General features: G+C 36.8%; 1 protein-coding gene across 1 annotated transcript; it reads right to left on the minus strand.

Moving 5' to 3' along the window:
* Positions 1 to 21,128: 21,128 nt before the first annotated feature.
* LOC132628513 (beta-amyrin 28-monooxygenase-like) lies at positions 21,129 to 22,116 on the minus strand. The gene is made up of 3 exons (XM_060344295.1): positions 21,671 to 22,116; positions 21,373 to 21,560; positions 21,129 to 21,272 (listed from the first exon to the last, which is right to left on the minus strand). The coding sequence occupies exons 1-3, from the start codon at positions 21,801 to 21,803 to the stop codon at positions 21,129 to 21,131; spliced, it is 465 nt and encodes a 154-aa protein (XP_060200278.1). The 5' UTR covers positions 21,804 to 22,116.
* Between the last annotated feature and the right edge of the window lie 1,444 nt (positions 22,117 to 23,560).

Consider the following 23,560-nt stretch of genomic DNA (forward strand, 5'->3'; position numbering starts at 1 on the left):
TACCCCGATACCAATTGTAAGATACAATAGGAGAATGCAAGGTAAAACATGAAGACTAGTGAGACGATGCTAAGGTATTTTCCGGGCTGATTTGAGCACCTATACATACTCTTGTAAAGATTGCAATAGGATGCGTGATAGGAGAGCTAAGATCAAATTTAAGTAAAGAGGCAATAGAAGAGTTTGAAGTAAAGATAAAGAAACGACACGAGATAATATGCCTAAAGTATTGCCAGTTAGGTTAAGGGAAATTACGAAATGATTTAACCGAGACGATCAGAACAAGTGGGTTACTGGTTACTGGAGGACAGTGAAGTTATAATATGAGGGGTATAGATCGATATCAAGAACTAAAAGCAAGTGATAGTTAAAAACCTTTAAAGGAAAGTCAGAAAGTGACACATGATGTTGAGGATTCCAGAATACGGACTATAACAGCGGAGTAAAGTAAGGATATTGGAGTAGAAAAATGTTACCCTCTGGGAAATTTCGTTTTACTCATTGAACCTGCGAAGGGTCTACAGGTTACCAGAGACATGCAATACCCCAGGGATATTAAAGTCTAATGAATCGATGGAGGACGTCTGCGTTATAAAAATCTTATTTAAAGATTGAGAGGTAAGATGGAGGAAACGATATCTTAAGGGAGTAAATATACGAGAAGAAGGAGTCGAGTTAAGACTAAACGCACAAGGGAGAGAGTAATATTTCAGCGGAAGAGCTCGCAATACAACTGACAACCAACTGCGAAATAAAGAGGAGAGCAAAGACAACGACGTAAAATAAATACCTTGAGAAGCAACAGAAGGAGGAAATATTACGGGAATAACTATATAGAGACCTGGAATGCATTATAGTGAATTATAGCGAATCGACCAATGGAAGAGGTATGTGAAGGGAATACTTGAGAAAGTATTGGGAGTTCAGGACCAGTTTAACATTCCAGGACGAATGTTCTAAAAGGGGGGGGGGGGGGGGGGGGGGGGGAAGGATGTTATACCCCGTATTTTTATACGTCGAATTATTCGCAAGAAAATCGACTCAAATTAAAGACGATGTTATACCCCGTATTTTTATACGTCGAATTATTCGCAAGAAAATCGAATCAAATTAAAGACGGGATTACTTTCGGACATGAAATAGGAACTTTTAACTTTCAATTTTAATTAGAACACAAATTGTTCATAAATTTTTTTTAGTGTAGAAATATTATTGGAGATTAGGAACTAATTAATTATGATTAGATTATTAAGTGGGGATTAGTTGCTAATTAAGATTAATTAAGTAACTAATTAGGTAATTAAAGTGGGCCCTACCTGATTTACTAATTAAAAAAAAGCAAAAAAATATACATATCAAAACATTGAATTGGTGAGTCATTATAGGGGTAGCACGTGTCAATTTTATGGATAAGATATATATGGAAGATTGGATGAGCAATTTAGAAGCAAATTTCTATTTCACAAAAAAAAAATCAAACTTGAAAAAAAAAACATTTTATTCCCATGGTTGCTCTCGGCCAGCCATGGCTGAATTGGAGAAATTATTGTGTTGCCATTTTGATTAAGTTTCAAGTGATTTGCAAGTTCAAGGAGGTGATAGCAACATTGGGTATTGAATTGAGGAAGAAGAAATTGTGAAATTGGAGCAATTCAGTGTAAAAATTCCTCCGAGAAAATTAAGGTAATATTTTCTTGTTTTGTAGTATGATTGCATTGACGGTGTTGTAATGGAAGGATTAAAATTGGATTGGATGAAATTGGAAGTAAGAAATTGCATGAAATCGTTGTTATACGAAATTGTGGGTTGAAAAGGATTAAAAAGGGTTATTGGATTGTTAGAGTTGTTTATGGGCTGAATTGTAATGGTTCTATATGAATATTTCTACTACTGTCATTGTTGGTATTTCTGTGATAACAGGAGGATAATTGGAAGTTCGGGTTAGGCGAATATATAGGGAAAATGCTGCCCGATTTCCGTTAAGTCCTTAACTAATGAAAATCCTAATCAAGAAAGTATGAATTCAAGAATGAGTCCTATAAGTGATTGGTTAAAGATTTATAAGCTAGGAAGTATAGTTTACTAACGATAGCATTACTTTCATATTAAATAGGCTAAAGGGGCGACGAAGCGAACTTGGTTACAGTTAACCTATAACAGGTATGTAAAGTTGTCCCTTCTTTCTTTTGGCATGTCTTAGATATAAGTGATGAATGATATGAGCTTTGGGGTAATTCCATTCATAAGTTTCGAGTGTGATTCATGATTCCTATTCACTTTTTCATGTTAGAACTCTTAAAATGATTGAGCTTCCCTCTCAAGTTTTCTATCGTTGGATAGTAGTCGATATATATAAGCTTCTATTCTTGGAAGACTCTACGATAACTCATGTCCTTGACTTCTATAAGCTATTTCATATTATATTGATACATGTCTATGATTCCTAAGGCTCTTTTGATAAAATTTATAATAACATTCGAGGGATACTTGATATGATTGTCGCTATTGATACTCAGGTGTTAATCCCTTCTTCTTATTCTGTTTGAGTCTTGATAATGTTTTAAATTGCATATGATTGCTCACTAATCTGCTCGTGCATGCCTCAATATGTCCTTCACCGAGTCCCGGGCCGGGTATGTTATCGTGCACAGTCTCACTGCATTGTTCACTGAGTCCCTCACTAGGGGGCCGGAATATGATATATATATATATATATATATGATGGTGTTATGCTTTGTTGGCGTTATGATGCGTTTATGGAGTTATGATGTGATATGGAGTTATGATGTGTTTATGGAGTTATGCTGTGTTATGGCGTTATGACGTGTTTATGGAGTTATGCTGTGTTATGGCGCCAAGGATGGTGTGGCGACCATGTTCACCGAGTCCCATAATGGGCCGGGTATGATATATGATATTGACATGCATGATTTATGTTTCAAAAGGGCAAGTGTTTTGGTATTCTGAACATTGTACTTGTCTTCTGTACTCCTTATTTCAGTTATGATCCTTTTTACTGTATTTCATGCTTTATATACTCAGTACATATTCCGTACTGACCCCCTTTCTTCGGGGGGCTGCGTTTCATGCCCGCAGGTACAAATAGTCGGTTCGGTGATCCTTCAGTATAGGACTTCTACTCAGCTGTCTTGGAGAGCTTCGTTGTTCTGGAGTCTAGACTTTTGGTACAGATCTTATGATGTATATACATATGTTTATCCAGGGGTACGACGGGGCCCTGTCCCGTCATATTTCACTGTTGCTACTCTTAGAGGTCTGTAGACATATGTGTGGGTTGTGTATAATTTATGTTCAGCTGTGTCTATACGATGTGCTATGATATGATGTCCGTCTATAGTTGCAGCCTTGTCGGCTTGCACATGACATGATATTGATGTGTAGTGGCAGCCTTGTCGGCTTGCGTATCATTTTATGATTTGATCTGTTGTGACTCCTCAGGAGACAGTTTATCTGAATATACATATATGATTACGTTATGAACCGTTGGAGTTCTTTTGCAAGTTTTCATATTGTTCATAGATTCAGTTTGATTATATTTAACAAGTTCATATACGGGTGTCCAGTTCGGGCACTAGTCAAGGCCCACGGGGTTGGGTCGTGACAGTAATTGATTAAATGTATCTCTTGAAGATAAGTTCAGTTATAAGTTGTGAACTAAACAAGTTGAATGAATCAGTATAGAGGCAAGCAACTGTACGAAAGATGTATGTCGTGTAAGGTAAGAATATTGAGGCATGATTGAAATGCAAAGCTGAAGAATGAAAGGGAAAGTAAATAGGAAGGTATAACAGGGCAGATCACTAAAGGATCAGGTGCATCTGGAGGTGTGGTATATAAGGTAAGTTTCGACATCTTTGTACTTTTACTTAAAATTGGGAGCCCTGTGTGGCTGAGATATGTCGTATATATATTAGCCCTATGAGGCATTATTGGTATTTGTTGCGTGCAGGTTTTGGATAGTAAGAAATATAGAGGAAACTCTGCCGAAAGTTTCCTAGAATTTAAAGGAGATAAGATATAAGCTTGTAATATGTCCCAACGGGAAAAGATGTTGTGTAAAAGGTAATGGAAGGACGGGATTAAGATAGGAGTATCGTTGACAACTACAAGAGATGAGTTAAATATTGTTGAATTGATAGTAACGGTAATTATAAGATCGACATTGATACGGTAAAAAGAAATGCTAGAGTAAATTAGGGAGACTGGTAGTACTAAGACACGACATAGAAGAGAAAGGGTAACTCCAATAGAGTGTGATACTGGAGTATTGATTAGATGGATAAGCACAAGTAAGATACGACAAGTCTATTAGCAAAATATAGTAATAACATGACTGAGACAGGGGTTCGTAAGGGTTATAACGAATGTAAATACCTTGGTAAGATGACTTATGTGGTGAGTGTAATAGGGCTGATCAGAAAGAATAACAGGTTAAGTATGCTTACTCCATGAGGTTTATTCCATTTTATACGCAGGCTTGCGAATGAGATCAAGAAGTCGCACTCTATAGAGTTGATATGATCAGGATATAATAAGAACGTAGCAAGAATCGTAATATAAGGTAAGTAAAGCATGACAAGGAAACATATAAAGATATAGCATATTCCATATGAATAAGGAGTGAATGCAAGTGTGAAACCAATAAGCGAACCATGGGGCAGTAGATAAGAAATCTTATAAGGCCTTATTAAGGGAAAGTCCAGCATAGAGGTTTCGCAATGATAGAAATGATAGCAAGTAAAAGGAAAAAAAGGAAACCAACTTGAAAAGAAATCAGAGAAAAGTGATATGGCAAAGTAGTAATAGTTTGTGATTTATATAATTGAGATCATGAGTGATATCTTTGGCTAGATGTAAAAGACCAAGACTACGAAAAGATGGACAACAAAATAGAACGACTGTTAGGAAAGGGATCAGCATAATAAGGATGAGAGGGGGTGATCAGAATGAACATAATAGGTTTTGGAAGCGAACAATGGATTGTATAGAAGTACTATATTCTAAAGGACAAAGCAGTACCGAGTTAAGAATAGGGTTCCGTGTACGAGAAATAAGGGATGGATTATAAAACGGGAGATAACATGATAGATGGAGGAGAAAAGGATGTAAAGGAATAAGTTGGAAAGAAAAATGTGGCCATGAGTTATGAGTTTACCGTACGACGATAAAGCGATAAAGCAAGGCTATCATCAACGACAAATATGATATGATTAAGATTGGTTTGAAATCAATGTTGAGCTCCACACAAAAGTAAAAGAGTATGAGGCATAAAGGATATTAGTTGTGCCTGAGACTTAGATCCTTGAAAACAAGATGGCGGCTTTAAGGGAAATGCATTTATGGTTACTATAAGTCGGCTACGGGAAAGAGAGGGATAGCTTGAGATGGGAAGGAAAGGGAAAGAAGATGCTATAAGTGAAATCTGAGTATCGAGAATGGGATAAGTGACATTGCATGGATGGTACGGATAACTAGACATACTACTATTTCCAGTATCTCTATGGGACAAAAGTCGCTAATTGGAGCGGATGTAATGATTGACTCATAACTAACAATTGAGCTAAGTAAAACACATCCTTGTTTAGATTGCTATGTCAGTTGCATTACTTGATTACAACACTGCAAGATGAGTATGTTAAGACTTCACACATGAATTACCGCAGCTATAAATTATGGGAAATGGCATGAATATGATGTTGTATAATAAGGGAATTGAGGAAAGGGATATATGAATTCAAGATTGGAAGTGAGGCAACGAATTTGAGAATGGTATAAGTAAAACCCTTAAAGGGGGGAAGCGAGTAAGGAAAATACAAGTGTAGAGATTGAAGCGATGAACCCTATGATGTCACAGATATGGACTCTAAAACAAAAAAGTGAGAATTATGCAAAAATAAGTCTAATAGCTAGTAAATAAATGAACAAGAATTGAGCGGGTATCTGAGACTGTACTGAAAATCATTCGTGGAGACCTTGAACAGCATGACATTGAGGGCAAATAGCTGAAGGAATATGGTAAAGGATAGCAATGCTATATTGGAATAGAGGCAAAGGAATTGACAGTAGAGTCGTTTGTTAATGATATTGTGATTTATGAGTGACAAATAAGAAGGGACATAAAGTTTTCTATAGTAGAATATAAGATGTGATAATCAAGGGACAATACAGGAAAGAAAAGAGTATGACGAAATAAGTTACAACAGATAGACAAAAGGAGTTGTGGTATGTAGGAGATACGTAAAACAGAACAAACAGGAAGGGAAGTTTACGAATAAGGTTAGATGTTCATACATGAATCATACAAGAACGGTTATGTAACCTGCAAGTATTTACATGTCGAGAATGAAACCAATTGGGTACTTAAAAAGAGGAGTAAGAGGTAAGCAAGAATAGTGTGTTTGTGATACTCCGGTTCAGTTGAGGGAAAATATATGGTAAATTGATAATGTTGAGTTGGAATTGTTGTTAAGGACAAATAGGACAATTACCCTGAATATGGTATAAGTATATGTTATACGTTTCCTACGATAGCCCTGGGATGTGTTAGATTACTTACGAATTCGATAAGATCATTGAATAAGGGGGTTTTATCAGAAGAATATTACGCCTTGGAACTTTCATTTTTGTATCATTATGGTTATAGAGAATTTCTAACAGTTTACCAGAGGGTTATGAAATTCTTGAGAATTTTGAGGCCTTTTGATGAGTCGACGACGGACACCTATGACAGGACACCTCGGATCGAATTTACCTAGACTCTACAGATGCGAATCAATACCATTATCATGGTCATATGGAAGAAAGGAAGTGGAAGAGATTTGCAAACCATGTGAGACTTAATGCCATTATTGAGCAAGAAAAAGGATCGACGAATCCGAGTATCAAGAAGGATCATATCAGGAAAGTGACTCACTTATATCTCTTGAAAGGATATTCCTGAGGAATCGAGGGAGTATTGCAATTGAGAGTCATTACTAAGAACAAAACTTGTTTTCAACTATTCAAAAGGAATGTTGTAGATAGTGCATGTCAGAGGATTAAAAAAAATGAAAGAAGGAGGTACGCTATGGACTATACGACCTAAATAAAGAGTGGAGGTTGACCTATAGGAATTAGAAGAGAAAACAAGAGGAACCAATATGCGGTGGTAAACCTATCTAAGGGGGAAAAAGCTCCTACCCTGCAGTGTTACTGAAAAGATGACTTCAAAACAAGAAAAACTCGACCTAAGCTTCAAACGTAGGTGGATATAGTAAGTTGCAGTCAATCACGGAGGTAGCTAAATTATGACCACTTTCTTTGGGAATTTAATAATAACTGATATCAGGTGGAGAATGGTATTAAGTTAAGCAAGGAGCGGTATAACATAAAAGGAGAGTAATTGATTCATCATAAGATTACGATAACCAGCATACTTATACCGGACCAGTTTAACATTCGAGAACGAATGTTCTAAGGGGGGAAGAATTTTACACCTCGGAAATTTCTGATTTGTTTCCTTGTGAATAGGCTAATGTGAGCTTAAGGTAATTATAAAATCCTTATAAGATTAAGGGAAGTATTAGATAAATTAAAGTGCATACTATAAGATTTTGAAGTCATACGAATATATGTGAAATTTAGTTTGTTGAAGGAAGTGAGATATAAGTCGTGCTCGGAAAGGTTTTCGCTATAATTGAGCTAATATTTATTTGATGATGTCTTGAGAGGCTGCTATAGGGCCTATTTTATGGACAATGAAGTATTATGTAAGTGCCAAGAAGGTTCCACGAGGATTGGAAGTCAAACGAATCAATGAGAGGAAGTTTTGCATAACTGGGCGTTATACGGCCACTTATATGGTCCGTATAACTTTATACTGTCTATATAAGGAGGGCTCGTATAACATGACCTTCACAGAAATGGTCATTTTCTTGGTGGTGTTATACGACCAATTATACAGTCCGTATAACTCTATACGGTCCGTATAAGGGGGACCATAATACTTGACCTATTTCAGAAAGGAAATTTCCCATGGTGGCATTATACGGTCCACTTATACGGCCCATATAACATTATACGGACCGTATAAGTTTGTTGGGCTGAATTTTTATGTTTTGTATAAATAGATGGCCTTTGTTCATTTATTTCATTTTTCATCATCCACAAGTCTTGAGAGCTCAAAACCCTTCTCCAAGCATATTCAACCCCAATCCAAGAGAAAACAAAGATCAAGAGGCAAGAATCAAGGTGCCCATGTGTTAGGAGTCTTGCTAGGGTTAGTAGACTATAAGTAATTCTTGAGTATTGAAGCTAGGGTTTTCACCTACGTTGATAGCTGCTCCAAAGATCATTCCCATGAGATAAAAGATTAGTTTTCATGCTTATTTCATGTTAACATGAATGCTTGGTGGTTGAAGAACTTGGTTAGAAGAATAAAGTAGAAAATGAGGGCTAAGTGTAACTTTTATGATGTTTTTGAGTAATAAGATAACTTGAGTCACGATTCTTAGTATCATATGGATATAATCCTATTATGGAAGGTAGTAATGGTGATGAGGAAACATTGTATGAAAATGTGCTAAAAATAGGTGTGAAGTTGTTCGTATAAGTTGAGCATGAGAATGAATTTTGAAGGCTTAATTGAATGTGATTACTTGATGATGATATTGTGGGTGTTATTATGGATGTTTGGGAGTTGTTTTGTAATATGGTCTAAGTTGACGAAATAGGGGAAATGCCGCCCAATTTTCATTAGATCATGAATTATTCTAGTTTGAATTTAAGAGTATCATTAAGGCTTAACCATGGTATGAATCCTTCAAATGTAGATTGTTTAAGATTCGTCGGTGAACGTTAAGTAGTTAAGAAGACAAAGAGGTATGTAAGGCTAACCCTTCTTTCTAAAGGCATGTTTTCCTCATTTTGCGTCTATACGAGATATTTACGCTACTCCTATTCCTATAAATGTTGTAAGCTCATGACCCTCGAGATTCTCTTGATATTGTTGACAATGTTTCTTGTGATGATAATGATAACGATTATGATGACAAGGTGAATTCTAGGGATGCCATCTAAGATATTCGAAATGTTCTATTCCTAGAAATGTTAGAATGTTCATGACTTTCGATATTTTGAAATACCTCCGGTGAAAGTTCTTCAAAGTGATGATGATAATAACGATAATGATAATAGTAATAATGGCAAGGATGATGATATGTTGGCATGACTTAAGCACACCTATGTGTGTGTATATATATATATATATCAGTATGCATGGCTATTACATAACACCGAGCTTGTATGGCCTGGTACGATATCTAACGTGCGCGCACCTCTGTTGACAGGTACGGATAACATTGAGCCTTGGTAGGGCCAGGTATGGATAACACTGAGCCTTGGTAGGGCCAGGTACGTATAACACCAAGCTTTATTATGGTCGGGTACGTAAGACACCGAACCTTTATGGTCAGGTATGATACTACTATATGTACAAATGTATAAAATAGGAGTTTCCCTTTAGAAGGAGGATAAGTAAATTTAACCAACGTCGCTAGAGGTATACCCAACTCTTTCATTTCATAACTCGTCCATCTTATGCTATTTCTTATGCTTTCATTATGTTATTGATTAAGCTTTACATACTCAGTACATTATTCGTACTGATGTCCCTTTGCCTGAGGGCGCTGTGTTGCATGCCACGCAGGCCCATATTGCTTTGCAGGAAATTTATCTAGGAGTTTGACTGTAGGATGTTCTAGGCTATCAACTAGATTGGTAAACCCCATTCGGTTCGGAGTGATACCGCGTCCGAGTATTTCCTTATAAGCTGAGTCATATACATTATGTGTATGTTGGGGTCCTGTCCCAACATAGGTTTTGATGTCATATGTTATATTAGAAACTTTTACAGACAGAGTCATGTATAAAGTACATCAGCCTTGTAAGCAGCTATGTAAGTCGATGTATCATTATGCATTACTTTACGGAGTTCATACGATTACATCTTTTACTTGATTTGAGAAAGACAGAAAGAATGTTTTTGAAAAGTTTTTATTAGGCATTTCATCTCATGATTTAAGAGTCTAGTGAGACTATTAGTATAACGAGAACCAGCGGGTTCGCTCGGCTCTAAGGGTCGGGTGCCCATCACGCCATATCAGGATTGGGGTGTGACATCTTCTCTTTCACAATACCAATCCCTCTTTATCACTTCCCTTACTCTTGTATCAGGAGATTGACTCACTTATATCTCTTGAAAGGATATTCCTGAGGTGTCAAGGGAGTATTGCAACCAAGAGTCATTACTAAGAAGGAAACTCATTTTCAGCTATTCAAAGGGAATACTATAGATAGTGCATGTCAGAGGATTAACGTGGTGACTCCAAGAAGGATGTACACTGCGGACTATGCGATTTAAATAAAGAATGGGAGTAGACATATAAGAATTAGAAGAGAGAACAGGAGGAACCAATATGAGATGATAAACCTACCCAACGGAAAGACAACTCGTATTCTATAGTGTTACTGGAAATATAACTCCAAAACAAGAAAAACTTGACTTAAGCTTCAAGTGTAGATGGATATAGTAAGCTACAGACAATTACGGAAGAAGATAAATTATGACCACTCTCTTTGGAAATTCAATATTAACTGATGTCAAGTGGAGAATGGTATTAAGTTAAGCAAAGAGAGGCACAGCATGGTAGATGAGTTCTAGTTAGCATTGAGTTGTTATAATATCACCATAACCGGTATACTTATACAGGACTAGTTTAACATTCGAGGACGAATGTTCTAAAGGGGGGAAGGATGCTACATCCTGTGTTTTCATGCGTTGGAAAGCGTACAAGTTAAATGACATTAGTAACGGAAACGAGGTTATCCCCTAAGCTTATAGGTGGTTAGAGTGATGGTATAGATGTATCGTAAGGATTAGACGTTAAACAAATCGAAGAAAATAAGTTTTGTCAAGGGTCGAAATTTATTTGAATGAAATACGGTCCAAGCTATAATATCCCGTATTTTGGACCAGGAAATTGAACCGTCCAACATGAGCAAATTTACCCAAGCCCGAAGAATTTGGTCATAATCAAGTATGAAAATAAAGAGATCGGTGTATAGAAGGATGAGGTCCCAAAATAATTTAGGCCTTAACAAGTGTGACGACAGTGATTGGGAATAATATTTACGTATGTATAAAGAGGCTATGGACTAGAGGTCTACCATATGATTATAATAATGAGTATATGAAGTGCGTTAGAAGCGATCAATATTGAGTGAATTGAAATCAAGAAATTAATTAGGATTATCGGATAAGTGATGAAATAAATAAAAGTGGAAGTGGGTTGCATTCCACATGGGAGGCAGCAATAGTAGTTAATAACATATAAGTGTTTATCAAGTGTGGTGGCATTCAAATTAAAAAAAAAAAAAAAAAAAAAAAAAAAGAGGCCACGTGTAAAGAAGAAAATGCATGCGTGGACTTAGTCACTACTTTGAGAATTCCCTTTTAAAAACAAAGATGGTGCAGCATATATGTATTTCCACCAAGGCAGCAATGTAATGGTTATTTTAGTACCAACAACAGAATTTTCTTTATTTTTAGGAGATAAGTATAATTCCTCTCATGAAACAACATAGTAGGTTTTGCTCTCCGCTTCGATCTCGTTGTTCCATTTTGTCGTGTTGTTAAATTCGAGCTTTCTTCGAAGGGAAGTAAGGTGGAAGAAGATAATTTCTTGGCATATAAGGTAAGAACTATTCTCTCCTAGGTATATTTAAATTCATCCTGTTCATAGCTAAATTGTGAGATGGGAACTACGAAATTAATTGCGGGAAATCGCATAAGTTATTGTTGTTGTTATGTGGGCTGATTTGAGGTATATCTTTGGGTTTTGTTGTGGTTGAAAATTATTGGAGTAACTTAAGTATATTGTTATTGTTGTCATTGATTTGTACTTTGAAGGAAAGAAAAATTCGAGAAGTGTGTTTGATAATCGTATCCGGGCTTGTCGCTCGTCGTGAAATGTTTGTGACTTGTTGCTGCTACATGGTATCTTATTATTGATGTATATACTTGTTGGATTGTTCTGGTTGTTGTTGTTGATATATGGAATTTGCGAAAGTGAGAGGAACGGGAGAGATGCTGCCCATTTTGTTTTAGGATAAGTTAAATTTTTGTTATACGATTAAGAGAATCATTTGTATAATTAACGATAGTATCATTATTATTAGATATAGACTGTGGAGTAGATACGAGTTAAGTTCTTGAGCCGTTGAGCTAAGACCAGGTATGTTAAGTGTCACGACCCAGCCTCGTGGGCCATGACTAGTGCCTGAGCTGGACACTCGTATACGTACCTGTTAGATATAGTCAAACTGGACCTAAGAACAATATGGATACATGCAAAAGAACTCCAAAGGTTTGTAACGTCGTCATATATGTATATCCCGATAACCATTCTCTTGAGAAGTCACGACTAATCAAAACGTAATATGATACGCAAGCCGACAAGGCTGCCACTACATGTCAATATGATACGCAAGCCGACAAGGCTGCCACTACATATCAATACCATACGCAGGCCGACAAGGCTGCCACTACAGACGAACATATCCATAGCACATCATATAGACACAGCGGAACAAAACTTATACACAACCCCCACATATGTATACAGACCTCTAAGAGTATCGATAGTGAAATATGACGGGACAGGGCCCCGCCGTACCCCTGGATAAACATATATATACATCAAGAGATCTGTACCAAAAGTCTAGGCTCCGAAACAATGGAGCTCTCCAAGACCGCTGAGTGGAAATCCTAAGTTGGAGGATCACCAAATCGAGTATCTGTACCTGCGGGCATGAAACGCAGCCCCCCGGAAAAAGGGGTTCTGTACGAGATATGTATTGAGTATATAAAGCATGAAATACAATAAAGAGGATCATGACTGAAATAGGGATCACAGGAGACAAGTATGACATTCAAAATACCAATACACTTGCCTTATGAAATGTAAATCATGCATATCAATATCATATATCATACCCGGCCCATTATGGGACTCGGTGAATAAAGTCATCACATGCCATCCTTGGCGCCACAATCACATCATCATAGCATCACATCATCATATCATCATATATATATATATATATATATACCGTACCCGGCCCTCTAGTGAGGGACTCGGTGAACAATGCAATGAAACTGTGCACGAAAACATACCCGGCCCGGGACTCGGTGAAAGATATATTGAGACATGCACGAGCAGAGTAGTGAGCAACCATATGCAAACTAAGTCACATCTGAGACTCGATAGAATAATCAAAATGAACCATCATTTGATAATCAAGACAACAGTCATATCAAGTACCCTTCGAATGTCACTATGGATTATATCAAAATAGAACTTCTGGAATCATAGACACGTATCAAGACACAATGAAATAGCTTCTGGAAATCAAGAGCATTAGCCATCCTAGTGGCTCTAAGAATAGGGACTTCTTTGGAGTTATACATTTGTCGTCTGTTTGTTTCATATGGATCATGCCAAAAAGAAAGAAGGGTTAGCTTAACATACCTGTTATAGATTAACCGTAACCAAGTTTGCTTTGTCGCCTCTTTAGCCTATTTAATATGAAAGTAACACTATTGTTAGTAACTACAACTTTCTAGCTTATAAATCTACAACCAACCACTTATAGGAATCATTTCTTAGTTCATACTTCTTGATTAGGATTTTGATTAGTTAAGAACTTCACGGAAATCGGGCAGCATTTCCTCTATATATCTTGCCTAACCCGAACTTCCAATTAATCTCTGATTAGCACAGCAATACCAACAACAACAATAGCAACCAAATAACCTCTCTTAATTCTTTTTCAACTTACGTCATTAACATTTAAGGTTATACAATAAGCAGATCATTATACGCTTCTTATACGACACCTTATGCACTTGTTTTCTTCCAAATTTACGAGCCACATTAACAGCAACACAACAACAACCAACTACCATCCATTTACAAGAAAATTACTCCGATACCATTTCAATAGCAATCCGAAACAGCCCACTAAGACTACACCATCAAAAATATAATTTTCGACCTTTACTTCGCAAAACTACAACCATACGGAGAAGAGTATAATTTTGCCATGGACAGCAACACCTATACGTATTTATCACTAAATTTCCAGCCCCTCAACATGAACAAATTATCTTCAATTACCATACAACAATAATGACAACACTAATCAAATTTAACCCATCGTTGCTAAATTGGAACAACACGAACACGGTCCAAACGGAACCTTAACGTTAACGTATAAAATTTCTTGCATCCAATTCCACTTAATGAGAGTTAATATCTCAATTACAACATCATCTAATCCAATTATACCATAAAAAGAGAAGGTCTTACCTTAATTTAATTGGAGCAAATTCTACACTCACTTGCACCAATTGCACTATTTCCTCTTCCTCAATTCAATTCCTTATGTTTCTACCACCTCCTTGGACGTGTAAAGTACCTTGGGATTAAAAACAAAAATTAAAAGAGGATTGCCATGGCCGTGACCAGCCATGGCTAAACTATGAATTTGTTTTCAACAAAATGAGAAGGTGAAGTGTAAATCCTTAGTCATCAAAGGCCATATGTATGCAACCCCCAAATTCTACATGTGCCCCACCATAATGAATCATCCACTTTATTTCATTTTATTATATTTTTTTTTAATTTAGAATTCAGTGGGGCCCACTCAATTATCTAATTAACTAACTTAATTAATCTTAATTAATCACTAATCCCCACTTAATAATCTAATCATAGTTAATTACTCCCTAATCTTCATTAATATTTCTACACTAATTGGAATTTACAAGCAAGTCGTGCCATATTAAAAATTGGGATTAAAAGTCCTCGTCTCATATCTCAAAAATAATCTCGTCCTTAAAATTATGTCGATTAGCTTACGAATAATCCAACATACAAAAATACGGGATATAACATTAAGGCTATCCCTTTTATTCTTTTTGGCATGAATCATACGAGAAAGAATGAACGAACGAGTGTTATCCATAATGGTTCCATTCTTAGAAAGATAGAAAGCTTATGCTTCTTTGGACTCCTGATAATGTTTTTGTTTTATGCTTATGATTAATGAATTGGCCTCATGATCATACATCCAGTAAAGGTAAGAGATATTGATGATGTTAGATCCATAGTGATACTCAGAGATTACCGACTCTACGTCACTCCGAAAGGCTCAGATGTCATCTTTATGGGTCCTTCATGCATTCATACTATATATATATATATATATATATATATATGTACAACAATTTTCTGACACCGCGCCGCGCTATAGTTGGTCGGGCAGGCACGTAGATGTGCACACCACTGCAGTGGGTAGATTATGATGATACCCCGGACGCGGGATGATATGATATATGGATCGGGTTGTACGTTCCACAGCACTGACAATATGGATCGGGTTGTACGTTCCTCAACACTAATAGTTATGTTATATGTATATGATTTTTGAAAGGAAGCATGCATATAATACACCCTCAGAGGCACTTTCAGTTATACAGAGTTATACAGCCATTTTCAAATATACAATTATACAAATACATTCAGATTTACAAATTGACTCTCATGTCATAAGTTTCTTTCATGATTCTTATTTATATGATATTTTCTTGCTTTACATACTCGGTACATTATTTGTACTAACTCCCCTATTACCTGGAGGGGCTGCGTTTCATGCCAGCAGGTCTGCAGATATACGTTGGTGATCCATCTATTAGGATGTCAGCTCAGTGGATGAAGTTGGTGCACTCTGTTTGTTTCGGAGATACCAGGAGTCAACATGGTCTTATGTATATATAGATATGTACGCACATATATATGGGTATGGCGGCGTCCTGTCCCAGCCACGTTCCGTTATGTTTTCCAATAAAGGCTTGTAGGCAGTTATGTACAGTTAGATGATGTCAAGACTTGAGATTTCATAGGTTATCGTAGTTGGTTATGATAGCCTTACCGGCTCATATAGTATATTCAGCATCTTCACAGACGACTCTTACAGAAAAGTTGATACGTGCATATTTCTTATGGGTTTATTGGGAGTCATATAACGGCCCTATCGGCCCACCTATGTTTATGTCGTTGTCACAGATGTATGTAAGATGGTACTGGGCTAGTATGGTCAGGTGCCCGTCGTGGCCCTTTAGTTTGGGTCATGATAGCTGAGATCTTTGGCTTTGGAGATGGCATTTACCTTGCTATCCAAGGAATCGGGTAACACACCAAGCATCTTTCATACCAGTTTGGTGGTTGTGATGACTTCTCCCAAAGAATGAAGCTCATTTATAATAGAGGTGAATCTAGTGTGCATATCATGAATAGATTCTCCTTCTATCATTTTGAACATTTCATGCTCAGTGGTGAGCATGTCGATCTTGGATTTCTTCACCTGTGTTGTTCCTTCATGGGCAGTTTGAAGAGCTTCCTAAATCTCTTTAGTAGTGGAGCACGTTGAGACTCAATTGTATTCATCAGGTCCTATTCCACAGACAAGAATCTTCTTTGCTTTGTAGTTCTTCTCCACAGCCTTCATGTCTGCCTCATTATATTCTTGCCTCGTTTTTGGAGTCGTTCCCATGCCAGCTTCATCTTTGTTTACAAGAACATGAGGACAATCACAAATAATGTCCCACGGTTCTGAGTCCTCGGCCATAATGAAGTCATGCATCCTAGCCTTGCAATAGTAGCAACCTAGGAACTAACTCCCATAATCCCTCCACCTTTGCAATACTCCGATTGCAAGCACCTCCACTTGACTAACTCTAGCCAAGGAACCTAATACACCTAGACCCATTCCAGCCTAGTGTACCACTCAAAGGAACCCGTTGAGATTTTACCGTGACTGATTCTAACCACACACTAATACAACTAAGCTAACTCTAGCCTAGTGTACCACTCAAGAGCTTGTGGAAGCAACCTTGAGAATTTACAACACCTACAAACAACTTCCTTTTTGGGAAGGGTAGGTTTACAGTTTAAGCACAAGTAAACAAAGACTCACAACAACCTAAAGAACGTAGACAATATCTTGTGTCAGGATCAGGTTCTTCAGCCTGTAGATGACTTTGTTCTCGAGAGATCTTGAGAAACTTGCATCGGTAGATTTTGCACAATTTAGATTAGGTTTTTCAAGTCTACCATATATGCACCATGTTGTATATATAGTGGAAGCATGTGGGGAGAAAAGAGACCACTCTTCAATTTTGACCTAAAGCATGGGCCAACTCACTGCTGTACTTGTGTGCAGCAAGTGGCTCGATTATAGTTGTCTCTACTGACAGTGCAAGGTGCACAAAGAGACGATTACAAAACAGGTCTCTATCTGGTTCTGAAACAGTTTGACAATCATCAAAACACGAATGCACTTAGAACTATCAAAATCGATATAGGGCTATGGGCTATCTAACAATCACATTGTTTTCTTCAACTGATTCAACTTCTTAATCTATCTAGTTTACTGATTGACAGGGTTGATATTACGACTAAGAATCTCTCGAGTCCTCTAGCCTCCTATTCGTATTACTTTCACGCCTATATCTCTATGGTCATAAACCTTAACACAAATGCATTTATATTTCCTGTATATTATTCAAATAAGGCGAACTAGGTATATCTTTATCCTAGATGCAAATTCGCTCCTCGATGCCCAGGGTTGAGATCCTTCGCTATGTTAGAATTCCTCTCCCGTGTTCAAGCTAAGATTCACAGATAATATTCGATTGCTGATCAAGCAACCAAATAATTAAGCTTAGGATTAAATGAATAAACCAGTACTATGGACTAATTAATTAAAATCGATATTCGAATAACAAACGATCATAGAAGAACCATAACCCTAGAATGGAAGTTTAGCTCCACATAGACATGGAGGAAATAAAGCAAATCATCCAAAAGATAATATAAATATCGAGTATTATGGAGAAGAAAAGTTAGAACCCAATAAACTCCGGCCTCCAAGGCGGCTTATAGCTCTCTCTAGGTCTAAAGTTGTGTAAAAATCATCCAAAGGGTCTTTTTATGGTGTTGGCAATAATCCTCTTAAGCCCACTCTAGGTCCAAAGTTGTGTAAAAATCATGCAAAGGTTCTTTTTATAGTGTTGGGAATAATCCTCTTAAGCCCATCCAAAACGAGTTAAGACTTAGAAAAATATTTTGTTCGGCATGCCTAGCTCGCTGAGCGAGGGGGTACCTCGTAGTGGCCTTAACTCAGCGAGGTGCCCCTCTCATTTTGCACCTAGTGAATTTCACAATTTTTGCTTTGGCACCGTGTAGCTCGCTAAGCGAGCAATAAGGCGAGCATACCTCTCGCTCTCACCTTCACTCGACCAGGCTTCACCTTCATTCTCTACCTAGCCACATTCTTGATCTTCCACTTTTGCAACCTCCATCTCACTGAGCGAGATCTACTGCGAGGTAGGGCTCGCGATAAGCTTCGCTTAGCAAGGCCACTGCTTCAATCCATACTTAGCATTTTTTTTTTCTTCGTTTTCTTATTTGCTGCATCTTTGGCTCGCTAAGAGAGCACTATAGCGAGGTGAGGTTGTGATTTGAGCTTCGCTCAGCAAGGTCTCATCTCATTTCACTTCCGATTCGACGCATTTTCCATGTATAGTACCTATATGCATCAATAACACCCATTTTAGCTCCTGATGGAAGATTCAACATTAGCTAGGTGTATTTAGTACATTTAGTCCTCTAAACAAAGTTTAAACATGGGTAAAATACAGCGGTTAGGCATATAATTACACCTAACATCATAGAGATCAACCCGAACTCCTTTTCTTATCCGATTAGTATCTTGTTGACTCCTTGTTCAATTCTAATTCATTTTTGTTATATCCCAGCTGAAAAAACTTGATAATAATATAGGATAACTATTCACATTAATCACATGTTAATTTAGCAATAAATTAAATTAGATTTAACAAATTATTGCTAAATTCTTTTTTCCTTACCATTATTATTTCTTGACAACCTATTGAATAAAACACAATTTTAGGACAAACGAATTTTATTTATCATCATCAGAATCATACTCAACAATAACTTATCATAAGAACTGCTAAAACAATAGTCTTTACCTCTAAAGCTCTTAAAATGTTATCAAGATCAAACTTAATTAACTGGTTGTATATCAGCCTTACTAAACCGCTTAAACCAAACTTACAAATCAATAAGTACTTTAATAATTTTGAAAGAGTAGGTAGTTTAGTTTCGGAAACCAAATCATAATGCAAAACATTATTATAGTCTTCGAGCATCTAACACTTAGCTGGGTCTTTTGGTAGAGTGTATAAGAATAGTACTGAATAGGATATCTTAATAATGTAGAGATTAGTTATGCTGGGATTTGTTACGCTGAAATTAATCGACTGTTTGGTATGGTGTATTAAAAATAACATGCATTGCATAATTTCTAAAACAAAAAAATTACTCCCTCTGTTTCAATTTATATGAACCTATTTCCTTATTAGTCTGTGCCAAAAAGAATGACCTCTTTCTATATTTGAAAATAATTTACCTTTATGCAATGATTTATAGTCACACAAAATATACGTGACTCATCTAACACCACAAGTTTAAAAGTCTTTTCTATTTTCTTAAACTTCGTGCCCAGTCAAATTGGTTCACATAAATTGAAACGGGGGGAGTATTTGTTTACAAAAATGCCCTCCACATTCTTTAGCTTTGAGGGAATTCAAAGGCAATTTTGTCTTAACCATGTTTTTCCATGTATTAATAATCTTGGTATTGCCAATACCGTGGTTTGTTATGTATTAATTATATATAGGATAATACAAAATGTGTTGTATAACTAATACTCTCTCCGTCCCAATTTATGTGACAGTTTTCACTTTTTGAGAGTCAATTTGACTAAATTATGAATTGAACTCAGTATTTATAAATAAATTTATGTTTAAAAAATACATTTTTTTTAATTAACTTTCCACTAAGATGTCTTAGTGGTGCTTTTATTTACTGAATAAAGAAAAAACAAAATGTCCAAAGCAGACAAAAGACAACAAACGTAAAAAATGGAAAACAGAAAGCAAATAGAATCTAGGAGCATCTCTTCCAAATACATGAAAAGTACTATAGGTTGCAAATTTTCTCATACCAATTCGGTGAAAAAACACATCTTAAAATGTTGGTCAAAATTCATGCAGTTTAAATTTCTAGAAGTGAAAAGTGTCATATAAATTGAGACAGAGGGAGTACTTGAATAAGTTATATATATGTTGAAAAACTGTACCAAACAAGAGATTAGTAATACAAATGCTAATACATGTATTATTTTCTCTAATACATCCTACCAAACGACCCTAGAGAAATCTGCTTTGAGAGAGAAAGCTCGACTCTACTAAGGGTTGCTCGGTTGAAGAAGAACAGGAAGTCCTTCAATCGGGGTGGGCATGGGATCATATTCTATCTTCTCATCTGAAATCAGTAGTTTCCATCTGAAATCTTTTACCGCATTGTGGATAAAAACAAGAATCTCTAGCCGTGCAAACTCTTTCCCCAAGCACATTCTAGGCCCTCCTCCGAATGGAATATATGAAAATGGTGTCGGCCGTGCTCCTTCAAATCTTGAAGTATCAAAGTCTTTAGTGTTTTGAAACAACTTATGATCCATGTGTGTTGTAGGGACATTCCAATATATCTGTCGCATCAGACCAAGCCATCGTGTAATAGTTGCAAAAATATGTGGATATACCATTTGTAAGTAAATCTTTATCTAAGCAAATACAAAGAACACATGCGCTTGCAAGAAACCGCTGATTAAAAACACGTAATTATTCCATTTCTTTTTATTTTTGAACCTTGCTCTACTTACGGTCTAAAGATTCTTCTGATTAAATTAAAGATTTAACTGTTTGCACATGGGGTTGAGGATTAATAAATCACATGGTGAGTTTTCTCTCTTTCACTATTGGAGGGTTCAAACACCATCGATAGCATTGTATCTCCTCCTTCCCCTCCCTTCCCCTACAGTAATAACATATATATATTTTTTTTAATCCCTCGTGTATTTCACTTCATGCTATTCAATTTGAACACAAGATTTGGATTACACAAGAAGTCTGTAATTTCAAAACTATGCCTTTGATTTTGCACTTCAGAATCTACCCTCTTAAAATCCCACCATATAAATCCATCTCTTTGATCACGTAGCCCCTATGTAACTAAATTTGAGATATGTGAACTGTACGAGAGTATAAATAGCAACAGCCAAGAAAAATAAAGTATAAAGCAACTAAAATAAATATTGAAGTACCTTCCATCCTTTTGGAATGCTATAACCTTCGTAGTTAAAATCCACCAGCACTTCTTTGAAACTTCCAGCAATTGGTGATGTTAACCTGAGAACTTCAGTCACTACATCCCACGTATACTTCATCTTCTGTATGTCATCCCAGTTCAAGTATTCCATTCCTCCTTTTGATGATGCAATCTCCTTTTGTTCTGTTCTCATTATCAAGAGAAAACATTACCTCTATATTAGTTGAACCTTGATTCGAGAAATTTAATACTAATTTCATATATTTTATTTTGTATGACAGTGTTTGACTGACCTTGTAAAATGTTCTCATAAACATGAGGCAACTCCGCAAGATACTTCATCACCAATGTTATAGTAACAGTGGTGGTGTCGTGGCCAGCAAAGATCATCATCAGGATGTTATCCACTACCTCCAGTTCAGACATGAATTTACCGTTCTCGTCAGGAAATAGAAGTAAATGTGACAGAAGATCTTGTGGAGGAGAATCTGATAATTTTTGTTCTATAGCCTCTCTTCACTGCTTCACAATAAACAGAACTTCTTTTCGGATAGTGTTTGTTGCTCTCTTTGCATGGTAAATTCCAGGAAAGTTTAGGGCTATAGATATGACTCCTTTCAAGAAAATGTTGAATAGATTGAAAGCTTGGAAATTCGGTTTATGTCTTGAAGGCTCATGAATAGGCGACATGCCAACTCAAATATGTGTAACTTGACAATTGGGAAAATTTTCAGCTCCTTTTTGCCTCCATATATAGACAGAGAAAGTTTCAACATTCACATACATAAACATGTACTACTAGCAAAGACCACTTCATTAATTTGATGATCGTAATCACATACTCGTTACACGAGACATATCTCTACAAATCAAAGCTTTTAAATTATAGGTTGTGCAAAATATATTGGACAACTAAAAAAGTGAAGAATTGATAAATTAACTTTATAACACGAACTTATATTTTTTTAGTATATATAATTAAAAAGTTTCAAAATATAACAATTTCCTATAATTCGACACTTGGGTCTTAAGTGTCTTATGGCGAATTGCAAAAATTTACCAAACTTTTGTATACGGTAAAAATCGGATATATGTTAAATCGGTAAGACCGGAGACCGAGGGAAGAAAGGGACAAGTATGTGCACGAAGACTTTCTTTCTGGACCGGAGGAGTGCTTGAACCGAAGAAAAGGAAGGGCATCATTTGGTCCGGCTTCTCCATAGCCGAGTTGGTCGTGGTCGTTGGTCCGTTTGATCGTGGCCGTTGGTCCGTTTGATCGTGGCCGTTGGTCCGGGTGATCCGTTACATAATTGTCACGCGTCAATACCGTTCTGCCACATTGTACTGTCAATCGTACAGGTGTCAGACCGTACGACCAACCTTATCCATTTTAGGGTTTTTCTTTATTCTTTAGGGCCTTATGTTGTATTAAGCCCATGAGGCAAAACTATAAATAGGGGTCATTATCCTACTTTTAGGGGTTGGCTTCTCAGATCTAGAACATAATTGTAATAGCAAAATATACAACATTCTACTACTTATTATCTGATTTTGGTCCGGATTCACTGTGTTTTTCTCAGATTTGTTCAATAAAGCAAATATCATATATTATTTAATACACGCATTATTATAAGCCACCACTCATTATTCAGATTATTCATAGCCCAATTTAAACCATTTTCTCTCAATCAAGAATAGATTAAAGTTCAACCACATATCCTATACCTCACTCATAAATTTAATTGATTATCCAAATTTGGGGTAAACAGTTTGGCGCCCACCGTGGGGCTAGGATAATAGTGGTCTTTGATCTTGCTCATCTCTTACCCGTCCGAATCGGAAAAAAAATCCGTTCTCTATGAAAACGGACCAAATGGCTAACAGTGGACAATCTGGTCACGTCAACAACCTCGAAATCGTGGCCGAAAATGAAGACAGCGGGCCACGAGGATTACCAAATCCCGCTGACCCTAACCCCGTTAATTCGAGGGAGGGCCTTAATCGACAAAACACCGTGGACCAGGAGAATGCCGCCCAGCCAGCCACTGATCCTTTAAATACTCACAATTCAATTACTTTGTCCCGGACACAGGGCCGAAAAGAACCGGATACCCCGAATGATAATATTGACTTACGTTTAATTTTTGAAATGTTGCAGGAACAGAGAGCGGCGATTGCCGAAC

This window comes from Lycium barbarum, chromosome 2 (genome assembly GCF_019175385.1).
Source record: "Lycium barbarum isolate Lr01 chromosome 2, ASM1917538v2, whole genome shotgun sequence".
NCBI classification, from domain to species: domain Eukaryota; kingdom Viridiplantae; phylum Streptophyta; class Magnoliopsida; order Solanales; family Solanaceae; genus Lycium; species Lycium barbarum.